We start from the raw sequence: 14333 nt of genomic DNA, 5'->3' as shown, positions 1-14333 counted from the left end.
ACAGACCACTGAACTTTTAAAAGGATTTCGCTAAGGTTCACACCATGAATTACGAAGTCGGATACAAGTAACGGAGGTTCAAAGTTTATTTGACAGTTGGAGCGTTGCTGTCATATTTCTGTTATTGTAAAGCTTAGAGATAAATAACGCAATATGGTAAGTAATACTGGTGTGAATTAAGAAAATGATGATGCATTATATTAAGTATTTCTTTCTTAATTATGTATGTTTAACATTGGATTACAGTGATCAGCTAATACTTTTGTAATGTTGACTGAAACTAAAAAAGGCAACACTGTCAAACATGTAGCTAGACATTCTATTATTCGCTTTATTTTAGTTATAATTATAGTGTCTTATTTTTAACATTACATTATTGCAGTTACGTAACGTTAATGTCATTACTATCGCAATGAAGTAGTAATTATTATTAACAGATGATTGTTTTTATTGTTATCTGTTTAGAAAGCATATCAGATCAAGACTTTGGCCCTATTTTTTTTCTGCAACTTTTTCTTCGTAGTAATTCTCGTGCACCATAGCAACTGAATCGTTGTAAAAATTAAAACAAACATGCTTGCAATAAAAAAACATCCTACCCATGTCAGCATTGTTAGTTAAATTTTAATGCTCTTTATAACTCAATATTAAAGCTTTTGATACTGGTGTTCTATTTTTAGGTATTTTGAAATTTTATGTTGCTATCCCGAAATCGTTTTTTTTTTTCTTAAGGGGTCAATGAATGGGGACATACTGAGTGTGTTGAAGCAGTGTTATTCCCTTCAGGAAGAACGAGTTCATACACACCACCTGTTCCAAGAGTAAGTATTTTCATTATGTAGGATTTATTATGATTTCTCTATACACAATTTTAAACACTTTTCACACAGAATTTTAAAACATTCTATATGGCTTATTATTTTGGGGTGCTTGACTCGCAGTCTGTTGGTCAAAGGTTCGAACGCCCCATCCCACCAAACATGCTTACCCTTTCAGCTGTGGAGGTGTTATAATGTGATTATCAACCCCACTATTCATTAGTAAAATAGTAGCCCAATAATTATCGGTGTGTGGTGACAACTAGTTTCCTACTCCTTAGCCTAGGACTGCTAAATTAGTTTCTGAATTCATTTTGCTGTTGAGAGATTTTAATCTTTCTTTGTAAGATCACCCTTTTGTATCACAGAATGATCTTAGTAGCCCCTTCTCTGAATTACAACAACATTGTATTGTATTTTTTGTAGAACATTGCATGAAATTGACTTCCATAAATGTAAAAAAATAAAATAAAAAACAGACAATTAGAATCCTAATTAAGTCAATATAAAATCAATAATATGTCAAATATTAAGCCAATAAAAGACATTAAAATAAGAATTGTGTACCTTCCAGTCAAACTGTTAAGCAAATGTTGATAAAGATTGTTCCATTATAACTATAATTGTACTGTTGAAACAAGCAAGTTTGCCAGTAAAGTTTTAACTTAATAAAAATTGAGTTTTTTTTATCTCAAAAGACCTACTCTTTGTGTTTATGTAGTATAATAATGAAATTATAGGTAAATTACACCTGCACACACAAACCTAGTTCAGCACATAAATCATATGATAATTTGACATTCAGAACATCATAAATGAAACTTCCCAGCATGCATATTCAGAAGTGATTTGAACACTTGGTGTTTGTTGTTTTGTTATGAAGGACCATCACTGCTTGTTGGTTACAAGAAGAAATTTGTTGAGGTGCCAGGATTCTGTGAAAATATGGTGCTGTGTTAAGAATAAGATTAATTTATACTTTGAATGTAGGAATTTTATTTGTATTTCCAATTTTAGTTCTTATGTTGTTTTGTGTGTAGTATCACCAACATCTTTGATGTAGGCCATTTTTGTTGAATTACTATATTTTTATGTTTTACTGTAAATAAACCCCAAAAATATATGCAGTCTTTTAACACTGATAAAACTGTACTTATGCTAAAAACACAACTTTATATTTTTTGTTCCCCTTAAATTAGTACTTTGCTTTTATTCAACAAGACATAAGAGATGCAGTACCTCATGTTTGAAGATGTACAACATTCGGTGACTATAAAGTATATCAAGGATACATTGCTAAACATAGAAACTCCAAGGTCAATGTCATGGCAGGATCAAGTTTTAGATGTTGACAAATTGGTTTTCCTTAATTTAGGTACTTGCTCTGTGAATGAAGATCTGTCACTTGTATGTTTTTAATCATGTCTCTGTCCAATATGTAGCTGTTTGCACTTTAAAAAATCTTTGCAAAATGTCACATCATTAAAATTTATTGGATTTTTGAGGAAGATCTGATCCAAATATAGATTTGAAGTAAAAAGTATTTCCAGGAATATTGTGGGTCATTCCATAACTAAGATTTTTAAGTTGCTCATTTAAATCTTCAAATAAATTGGTTATAAGTTCATTATACAATTTGATTTTGGGTTTTTTCAGAAACCTCTTAAACCTACTATTGCCTACATTATGAAAATATAGTGGGAAAAAATGGTTTACTATAGAGTTAACTTAAATATGAGGCTATATTGCATTAAAAATGTTCTTGTTAATGTGGGTATGTTACCTAGAAGTAACACTGTTTGATTGAGGGATAAAAAAAAAAATTGTCATAATTTATTTACATTATTACATAGAAGTAAGAGCATTTATCTACAGAACTGAAGCATTTGTAAGTTTATTAAGCAACAAAGTTAGATTTCTTACCTGTACATTATAATATGCATTAGAAAGTTAACCCACTGACAGTTTATTCAGTATATAGGGTACAGTACACCTCTTGCAGTTAAATGTGTATGCTGTATACAATTCATGGCTTGCAAATATTCTGCATGCATTTAATGCAGCCACAGTAAAGGGTTAATTTTAATAGACCGAGTGTAAGAGTCCAGATTGTCTGTATGTGTAATAAACAGTAAGTAGTAGGAAAAACAAAATATTTATTAATTTAATTAACATGCAGTGCTCTGTGAAATCTATCTTTAGTGTTTTAACAAAAATATGTATTTTGTCTTGGTTGAAAAAATAAATTTGGTTCATTCATATTTTTTGTGGTACCTTCACACCACATGTAAATCTGTCATTGATTTTGTATTTCCAGATTGCTTAGAGATGGTCTACTTTATTTAGAAGGATATCTTCCCTTAAACCTAGAAAAATGAGAAAATCAATCTATGCCAGTAAGAGGTTTCCAAGACACACACACCAATTTTATGTTCTTTTTAAGTAGTCCTTTCTCTGATGGCTTGGTTTTATTTCTGTGGTTTGATTTTGATACATTTTGATCAGAAAATTTTACATTTTCAAATAAACTGCTATAATATATTTAATATATTTTGAATACTGTCAATCAGTTGATTGCATTGGAAACTTTTTTCTATTTTTGTAATTTTAATTCATCAGGTGTTGAACAAAATTAGTATGTAAATGTATAATTATCTTAAACAACTGTAACACTAAGACTAAAATAATTCATTTTTTCCAAACTTCATTTTCATATATGGAATCAAAGCATGTAATAAGAATATTTTTAATAACACGATAGTGCAGTCGGTATTTGTGCCAGACGTCATAAGTAATACTTGTAGGTAAGCATTTAATCCATGTAATGGAATTTTTCAACGGTTTAAGAGAAACGGTATTTAAACAAATTTCCAACAAATTAAGGATATAAGCAAACTGTTTTCAAACGCTTAATTGCTTTGTATTGAACCTTCAAAGTAAGATTATATTTGGATGAATACAATACTGGTGTAGGATATTTAATCATTAGAGTTCAATTCTTAAGTGTAGTTACTAACTTAATTTTTAAGCTCTAGTATTTGGCTTTCAAGTAAATCATCTCAATACATGTTAAGTAAATGAGAATACTGAAATAACATCATAGCATGTTCTCACTTTGTTAACTTCTAGAGCTCACAAAATCTATCTGAAAACTGCACCACAGTATGACTTTGTTCGCTTTCGTCAGTTGGTTCGCGAAATAACTCAGGAGTTCAAAAGAATCTCTGAAAGAATTGTTAAGTTTGAACAGCAGCTGAGAACCGAGTTCAGGTCTTCTCACCTAGCAGATCGTCTTTCTCATCTTCAAGAAGAGGAAAAGACTAAACTGGAACTAGTAAGCCCACATCTAACAGTTTTGTTATTGTTGTATACTTAATCTAGTGTATATTTAAATAAAAAGTGTATTTGCTTAGCTTTCTCTCATAATCTTTGATTTTCACATTTAATGTTTCACTGTAATTTCTACAATGAAATACTGGGCTTACAAGTTTTAATTATTTTTAGGTTCTTTGTTCAAGTGCCTATTCGTATAGCCTTCAAGTTTAATCAATTTAATGTAATACCTGAAAAAACTTTCAAATTAAGATCACGAATACACCAAGCTCAAAAATTTGAGGGAATTTTAATTTCTATTAGTAAATTATCCTTCAGTATGATACTGAGTTTGTTAATCCTCTGTTGAAGGTTTGAAATTTCATTCTTGCATCTGGTAACTTTCATGAGCTACATGTACATGTCTGTGTAATTTATATACAAATGCTTTTATTTTTAAGACTGTTAAACTTCAGCTTGCAAAGCAGAATGTTATTGATCACCCCGAGGAACCGGAGAGACAGGCACTGGTCGTTGATCTGAAGCAAAGGTATATCAAGTACCATATTTTTGTTTGTTAATCTTAATTCAGGAACTACTTTCTAAAAAAAAGAAAACTTCAAAGAAATTGAAGTAGAGAATTTTAAAATGGTTACTTCATTTGAATTACATACTTCCAAACTGTAAATGGTGTAACAAATATTGTGTTTTAAATCATATTCTGATATTCTAATTGATAGAAATAATTAGATTTATAAATGGACTTTTTTTTTTAATGTTTAGACTGAAAAATGTGGAAGTAAAGATCAAGGAACACTTAGCAGAACTGAAATACAAGATGCAAGAGTTTTAAGTACAGTCTTGCCACCAGAGAGATTACTTGTACCATTAGAAATACTTTCATTGTATGAAAAGTTAAATTACATATACAAGTTCCCTATTTTTATATTGGATGTTGGTTTTTATAAACATTTTTATATTGGATGTTGGCAGGCTAGTCAACACACACACGTGTGTTCTAACATGCGTCATTTAACCATAATAAATGAATCAAATTAATCTCTTTCCAGTGTTAAATGAACATTTCTGTTCTCCTGTGATAATCATTTCTGAATTCCATTCCACTGCTTTCTATCATTTAGTTGTTCTCAATATATATAATCCAGTTAATAGGAGCCTGTAAGACAGGTGAAATGCAAGTTTATTACCATTATCTGATCATTTCTATTTCTTTACAAATTTAAGTTGCAAGCATCAGTGAAACATTTTTATGTAAAGGTTTCTTTTATTTCAGCACTTAGTTTGTCCCATATTTGTGCTATTCATGACAAAGTGTATGTGCTATTGTGTATTACTGCTTTAAAGAACACACCTTAAACTTTGATGCATTGGACTATTTTGTACTCTTGAAAATAAGTTACTTTTGTCAATTGTAAATATCACTTTAATAAATATTTACACTTAACACCAACCCTTTTCAGTTGTTTTAATAACATGAAATATATTTCACTTAAGAGTACAATTTTTTAATAATTGTGAACTTCGGAAATCCAAGGTCAGATTAAGCCTTCTTGATGGAATTATATGGTAATTTTTGAACCAAATTTGAGTTAATACAACTCCAACTACAGATGTCTGAAACGACAACACAAGAAGTAAATAGTTTGTGTTATGATAGAAGTGTTCCTGAAACTATTATTACATACTTAAATGTGAGTAAAGATGTGTATTTTGTGTGTGTAATAAGCTCTATACACATAGTGCATGTCTTTTTATATTATGACTATGACATGTCAGAATAAAATTTCCCCTCTTAAAATAAGTTTTACCTATAGATACTTGTCACATTTGTATATTTCTGTTTACATAAAACTACACAATGGGTTTGAGTATAGAAAATGAAGGATCATTGCAACAGAGCCAGTGACTTTAATTTCACACTGAAAGACATCTACGATAAACTGGACTTTTACTGTTCTTGCTAAAAGACTGTCTTGACATTTAGTGCCCTTGGACATAGGAACACCATTACTAAACCCTCTCAGCATTTGAAGGTTCAAAGTTATCAACTACATCTAAAAGAATATACATTCTTAGAGAAATTAAAACTATTGTTCATGTTTTTTTTCTTTTAAAACTAATATAGAGAAATATTCACTTCACTTGTAACAAGATTCAAGTAACTTATAAATTATCTCAAAAGACAGGATGTCTTTCATTTAAAAATTGTTTAGGGCATTAACCTTTAGTCACCTTGTTATACCTACATGGATTCTCCACATTGACCTATATTGCTGAACATTTCCTTTATTTAAATCTCACTAAAAATCTTGTGAATTTTGCACACCAGAATACTTCATTCTAAATCTACATAATTTTATTCACAAAACCTGTCAGTCTGGTAAATTCGAGTGCCCTGGTGAGGGGTTATGAGTACTTTATTCAGTTAGCCTGAAATGGGCACTGAACAAAGCATTATATCCACCATTTTGTAAATATGGTATATAATACTAAACACTAAGATGTAATCACAGTTTTAAATACAAGTTATTCAATATAATTTCAACTGAAAATAGTAGAAAGCCTGGAATAACAATATATAAATGTTACTACTACATAAATCACAATGAATTTTTCCCTATGATGTTGTGAAAGTACTTAAAGGTTCTAATCAAATAATACAAAAAGTTGGTTCTCGGACATTAAAACCTTCATAGCAAGTGATCCTGCTTTTTGTTTTCAACGAGAGAAATATTTCCAATCACTGCTAAATATTTGTTTTAAATATTTTCACTGCTAATTGAAAAATAACATTTTACCCAGAGATTACAAAATGCCATGACTTTAAGGGACTGAAGTCCATGTTGAGAATTACTTGTTTCTTATTAAAAACCATTCATGACCAACATAGCACCAAGTAGAAAGAATCTAGAACCTGAAATTGTCACCCCTATGAAGTAGACCCTGAGTGTGTGTAACTGGTTAGTATTACTAATGCATTTGCATCTTTTTGAAGCAACTTAGCAAAACATCACATGTAAAGGTAGTTCTTTATATTACAAACAAATCAACAGACATTGAGATACTTGTGTGTATGTGTCACCACCATAGCTCCAAGTACAAATAACCTAGAACACTAAATAGACTCTGAGGGTGTACACCTGGGTATTACTTATCTTATCCATGTGTGCACATGCTAACTTTTTAATAAGGCAAGCTAACAAAAAACATGAAGGAATAGTTCATAAAGAAAAGCCAATGCATTTTGGTAACAGTGCATTCCAACAATGGTTTTTATGTCATGCTACTTAGCAACAATGTATAGATTGAACTCATTTTAGCATAAAAATATTAGAATACACATACTATAAACCTAATAACCCAAATGAAACCAGGTACTTTTGCTAGTACTTTAACATACCTACGTTTTGTTTCTGCATGTCCTGTTATAGCAAAAGTATTGGTTATCAGAGAGGTTTGAACTTTGAATTATTGAAACGCAGCACGGTACCATCACCTTTAACTCTGTTCACCTGCAAATTTTATTCACAGACAAGACTTTCAAGAAGTACTTTCTTAAAGCAAACAAATATCAAACCATTCACCTTCAGCTTAATATTGTAAATACTAAATACAATGAATTCTGATATTATGAAACTGGTTAACAGTGGTTCAAAGAGTAATTTACAGTTTAACACTACAGAACTTTTTAATATTACTATTTCTTTCTCTCCAACTAAGTTCAAATTTGTTGAATGCATGTTTGTTTTGTTTTGTTTTTGAATTTCACGCAAAGCAACACGAGGGCTATCTGCACTAGCCATCCCTAATTTACAGTGTAAGACAAGAGGGAAGGCAGCTAGTCATCACCACCCACTACCAACTCTTGGACTACTCTTTTACCAATGAATAGTGGGATTGGCTGTCACATTATAATGCTCCCATGGCTGAAAGGATGAGCATGTTTATGGTGAGTGGGATTCGAACCTGCGACCCTCAGATTACAAGTCGAACGCCTTGATGCACCTGGCCATGCTGGGCCTTTGGTTGCATGATAAAGTATAACACTATTACCGTATGAGTGATGCAATTATTAGCGTGTGTGTAATTTTCAATCTTGCACAGCATAAAAATGTGGTCATCCATTATTAATATATATTTATGATTTAATTGACAGAAAAATATCTATCTATGGTATCTATCAAATATTTTGATATGATGTTTGTTTAATTTTACTTTTTTTTAGTCCTGGATACTTTTACAACAATGAGTAAAACACAATCATGAAATCTTAGATCAATGGACAAAACTCTTTCTTACCAATGAGTCAAAGAGCCCAAGAATCTGTCACACTAAAGGTCAAAAGGGAATGACAGAAATGATGTAATAACAAAGTCAATAAATTTCAAACTACCCAACAGTAGCTTTTTGATCATTAATTTGTATATTTACTTAGCAATTAAAATGAAAATTTGATTAATTTTTGCATTATTTGTCAGATATAATGTTGAAATAAGTTTTGAAATGGAAGAATTTGAAGCAAGAATTAAATGCAATGTGGAAACAACTTTAATAGTGAAGCATTAAAAATGAAGGGTTAAATGTCAGAAATAATTCTGTAGGAAACACAAGCTGGTATTAAATATGATGTAATATTAGTAGTATTTTAAAAGTCACTTACTAAAAACTTTGACCATAACTACGTCACAATGAAACCTATTCTATACAACAAATTGATTATAAATTACCAAAATCTATATAATTTAGAATGCATTACACAGTAACTGGACAGGCCCACTGTTAACAATATTTTCAGCTGTAATTTCAGTAATAACTCATCTTCACACAATTTCAAAATTTTAAGTTAGTCCTAAATTCAAAGGCTGAGCCATCATTGTTTTTATTTATTATTATTTATTTTATTAATCAATAAAAGTTATAAAACTAACTGGAAGTATTAATCTATAACATTAATTGCTAGTAAACCTGTAAGTGTATAAAGAGTGTTTTCTTTAACTTGCTTACTTAAATGTTAAATATTGGTATTCTTAAGTAAACTGATTTCCATGTATGAGATGGGTCCAGTGTATAATGGGAAGATGAACCACGAGAACTTATCTAAACAACTGAGTTTTAAGTTGAAATATAAAGACACTACACATGTGACAAAGTGAAATGCAAACTGGACAATACACACTGGACAGACGCTTTTCTACTGAATTAATACATCATTATTATCATGCATGTTTTTCCATTTCAACTCATGGTTTTGAAGTTATTCTTAATACAACAGATGATCTGAACTAAAAAGAAACCTTGATTACATTTAAAAATAATGTTATCATGTGACTCATCATTCTAAAAAAAAACAAAATATGTTACCCTGAGATATCATTAGTCTTGACCAGTGAAAGACACATCTGTGGTTAGTTGGTTGTTTGGCATTTAATGGCACAAAATAACTAGGCTATCTGTATTAAACAGCAGGTAAAAGAGTAAAAAGAAATCATGTTAAAACAAAAAGTCCAATTTTTGAATTAAAAACTTAAGTTAAAAAGGCCAATGGCCCTTAAAAATTTAAAAACACAACTGAGGTGTGCAGTGTCACCATTGCCAATGATAACTGCCAATGTCAAGGGTGAACCCATTGCAAAAATATGTCTAAAATGGTGCCATCATTCACAGTTGTAATGACTGCACAACAGTAAGATGTGGGCTAATGTGACTTGAGTGTCATACAGACCACACATTGGTGAATCAGTCCCAGATAAAAGAAAATGATGAGTTAAAAACAATAACCAATACATAGCCTAATTAGGACAAATTCCTCCTCCTGAACGTTAAGGAAGCAAAACAGCCAAAGTTCAAGAGAAGGGTTTATTTGTAAAAGCTTGTTATCACATTGCTCATTTCAAGTCAACTGGCATAGAGCTGAGCCTTCAACACAGGACCATAGTACATGTATGGGGCAGGCATAATTGTGATAGCACCAGAACAGACAGACTTAGCTGTGGTGTCAGCCAGCTTGTTTCTGCAAATACCAACAAAGAGAAATGAGCCAGTCATTTTTGAATATCGATGAGAACAGGGTGAGAACTAATATGAGGCGATTCCAAGGCTAGTAGAGAGCTAAGCGAATCAGTATAAATAGTTCAGTTCATGTATTGCATAGCTTCTATGTGATCCAGGGCAAAAGAAATGGTGAACAGTTCAACAGTGAACACAGAAGCTGTAGAGGGGATCCTGTGTGCAACCACTGAACCACGGCAGAACCTATGGAGCCACCTGATTTCAAACCATCCATGTAAATGAGAATAGAAGGATGGTTTCAAACCATCCTTCTATTCTCATTTACATGGATGGTTTGAAAGATGTTCGGCAAATAGAAAACGGTACTTCTAATCAGGAATGTCCACGTTCTTCAGATGACTCAAGGGAAGGTCACATTTGGGAATGGTGATAAGCCATCATGGGATGAGCTGAAAATTGGATAGAGCAGTGTTATCCAAGGACAGACCTAATTCATCCAACTGTGCCTGCATATGAAAGCCAAAAGGAACAATGGGAGACTATCTATTGTGAAAAAAGCATGGGCCACTGAGGGAGAAAATCACAACCCCAAGTGGGATGCTGTGGTAAGGACCAAAGCTTTAAAGTATATGGTATAGATAGTTGCAAACAACAAAAGTGTAGAGAAGGTTCATGAAACTCAGTGTACAAACTCTGGAGTGGAGAAGTGCAGAAAGTCCCATGGTGAACAGGGTCTAACATCTTCAAAGCTGAGGTCCTGGCAAAACCATAGACCAGATACCTATAGTCCAGTTTCAACCAAATGAGAAAAAGATAGATTTTTTAACATAGAACATTGATCCACTCACCAAGAGGTGGAAGAGATGACACAGAGGATATTCAGCACCCTTTACACTTGGCTCATAGATGCTTGATGTGTGGAATAAAGTTCAACTCATTTGACAGATATGTTCCAAGAACTTTGCCTCAGGGACCATGGGAAGCATAACTTTTCTGAGACAGAGACTGGAATTGGGGTGAATACCTCATTGGCAAGAGAAGTGCATGCAAATGGTTTTAGAATGAGAAAAGGTAAAACCATCTGCTGTGGTCCACTTCAGTAAACAATTGAGGGCAGTCAGTAGCTGCTATTCAATAAACTTCATGCTCAACAACTGACACGACATGTAGAAGTCATTAACACAGAGAACATTTGCAACTGTAGGTGGTAGTTGTCGGCTGAAGGTACAAATATTTATAATAAAAAGTGACACTCAAGACACAGCCCTGAAGAACTCTTAAGTAGCTGTGGAAAAGAACAGGAAAGTGTCAAACCCACATGGACTTAGAATCCCTGGTCCATTGAAAAATGATTAATAAAAAATGGGCATATGGCCATGCAACCTGTATGAGTGGAGGTCTTGCAGGATGCCATACTTCCATGTAGTATCATAAGCTTTCTCAAGATAACAAAATAAACAAACACAATGTCATCCCTTGAGAAAGGCTTCCCTGATTGATGTTTCAAGTTGAATCCTGTGGTCTATGGTGGAATGCTGGTTTAAACCCACACTGAGTGGATGAGAGGAGGTTGTTTGGTTGGAGGCACCAAACAAGATGAGCATTGACCATCTTGGAGTCTTCAGATCCTTCCCAGGCTTAGGGAAAGGGAGAACAATAGCAAGGAGCCAAGCATCAGAAAAATATTTTCTTGCTAGGTCTGGTTAAAAACAACCACAAGAATAACAAAAGAGGCAGAAGATAGATGGCACAGCATCTCGTTTTGAAAATCATCAGGTCCAACTGATGTACTGCCAAATCGATGAAGAGCAAGCTTGAGTTCCACCAGCTGAAAAGCAATGCATTTTTGAGCTTTCAGTGCCATTTGGCAGGCAGGAGTCCACCACAGACAAGGATACTGTGGAAAATGTGTTTTAGGAACACAATGAGCAGCTGCCTGGACAATACAGTCAGTCACTTACAGATAATGGCAGGATGAAGTTTCCAGAGAGCAGTAAAAGAGGGCCAGTTGACCTGGTCCAACTTCCACTGAGACACGCAAATTGGGTGACATCGACGATGGCCAGTCTCTCTCAAAACGACAGGAAAATGATCACAGTCCCATGGGTTACTGTCAACCCTCCAAGAAAAGTAAGTGAAAGGGAGCAGATGGAGATATTGACAGCAGTAAAAGACTGGCTATGTGCATGAAGATAAGTATAATAATCAGTAATAAAGAGAGAAAAGTTGTGATCTGAGAGCATACACTCTGTGGAAAGACCCCTCCCATCAATATAAGCAATACCCCAGAAAAGATTATGTCCATTAACATCCCCCAGCATTAAAAAGGGAGAAAGTAACTACTCAATGAGGGCATCCCAAAGAAAAGACTTATAATGAGCAAGTAAATTAAAAAACAAAATGACAGTTTTATTAGGTTATTATCATCATCTTCAACTCTTATGTTTCATTTGTAATTATTTTTGGCATATCCCACCATACCAAAAGGTCATGCTTCCCCAACCACCAGCATACACTCCCACAGGGGACATGCCACACACTTGTAAAACACTTTCATATAGGAAAATGAGTATTTTTTAATTCTATAAAAGAAAAAAAAGAAAATGTTTTTCAACAGTTAATTATATTCTCAACTAGAACTTGATCAAACCTACTCTTTATTTTGGGGATGCTGCTTGTTTAGAACTTCATAACTTAAACATTAATGTCAATTTATTTTTATTTATCAACCTCAAATAATATTTAAAAAATACTAAGTAGCAAAAGTAGCTTAATCACAGTTTCTCTGAGACATACCTCTACAAAGTCCTATCAAATTACTGCAAACTTATGTTTAAAGTCATACTGATTGCAAATAAAAAAAAAAAAACTATCTCTTTAAATACAAGTCATTAGTTAGACTTCACTTGGAGTGCTGTGCACTACAGTTGTCTTAGTATCTGCTAAAGGATACTGATTTATTGAAAGATGCTCCGGAGAGAACTACAAGAATGGAAGGATTACCTTAAATAGTTCTTTATTTTTTCTTGATAAAAGAATGGCAGTAGGTGATATTAAATTTCACAGCATTATCCATGATGAAGGTAGCTTTACTAATAGGATAGATAATATACCTATCAGCATTGCTATTACTGAAAGGCCTTCAATTCTTTGTGCTGTACCCTAAGGACAGTTGTACAGGGGAACACCATTAGTTTGCAAAAGACAGACTGAGATCAAGTTAAGAAATTTCTTACAGGGTGATAATCTTATTAAATGGGTTCTCATTAGTAGTAAGAGACTAGCACCTTACAGGCTTTATGTGGATCTTTGATAAATTCTCTGAAAATTATGGGTGGGTTTTTGTTTTTCTTTGTATTAGAGGTCTGTGTGTGTAAAAGGGAAGCACTGAAGGACTAAATCATAGTAAATAGTTTATCTGAATACATTATACAGATAGCAAAAGACTAAGATTACGTATTTATAGTGTCACCCATGTGTTTTGTTTCTATTAAAAACAAACTTTCAACACATAAATATTAGTGTATATTAATTATTGTTATCTTCGTATAAGTAACCAATCGCATTAATGATAAAGGTAAGTTAAACGCTATAATTTATATAGGTAAATTTAGGTTTGCTTCAAACCTTAGCCGCTAAAAGTTACAGTAAAATTCTACCAAATTCCTAATAATTATTACTATATAGTAGAAGTACTCTGTTAGTTAGGAACAAAACAACTCGTGTTATTAGTACTATTACAACTACAGTAGAAATAGAAGTGGTTGAAACTGTAAATAACAAGTTAAACTTGACATATTCTAAAAGTATCTCCAATTTAGATACTTTGTAAAAATGAACATAATAAGTAACATTGTACAATACATCAAGAATTATTTTATATATATGTAATCATAAATGAAAATGCTTTTACACTAGAGAGGTATATATTAAATAATATTTTAAAATACCTACTTTCCTACAAACGTGACAAGCACGAACGAATTGTGGCACACAACATGCAAAAAAAATGCCCTCTATATTTTAAACACAAATCTTGTATCATCTTTTAATTGTTTTGACTTCTTATTTTTTATTTCCAAAATATTTGACTAATTTTATAGCACTTTAACTTTAAAATAGCCAAAGTATTTGAATATAATTCTTTTTTAAACCTAATGACGTCGATTTTCG

At 32.5% G+C, this 14333-nt stretch overlaps 1 protein-coding gene across 1 annotated transcript; it reads left to right on the top strand.

Annotated features, from left to right (window-relative positions):
- On the top strand, positions 1-5601 carry LOC143257068 (required for excision 1-B domain-containing protein-like). The gene is made up of 5 exons (XM_076515209.1): positions 1-156; positions 733-821; positions 3948-4152; positions 4592-4680; positions 4914-5601. Exons 1-5 carry the CDS (start codon positions 154-156, stop codon positions 4981-4983), a joined length of 456 nt encoding a protein of 151 aa, XP_076371324.1. The 5' UTR covers positions 1-153; the 3' UTR covers positions 4984-5601.
- The last annotated feature ends 8732 nt before the right edge of the window (positions 5602-14333 follow it).

This window comes from Tachypleus tridentatus, chromosome 7 (genome assembly GCF_004210375.1).
Source record: "Tachypleus tridentatus isolate NWPU-2018 chromosome 7, ASM421037v1, whole genome shotgun sequence".
In the NCBI taxonomy this organism is placed as follows: Eukaryota; Metazoa; Arthropoda; class Merostomata; order Xiphosura; family Limulidae; genus Tachypleus; species Tachypleus tridentatus.
Note: the sequence above shows the minus strand (reverse complement) of the source record. Positions and strands in the feature narration are given on the sequence as shown.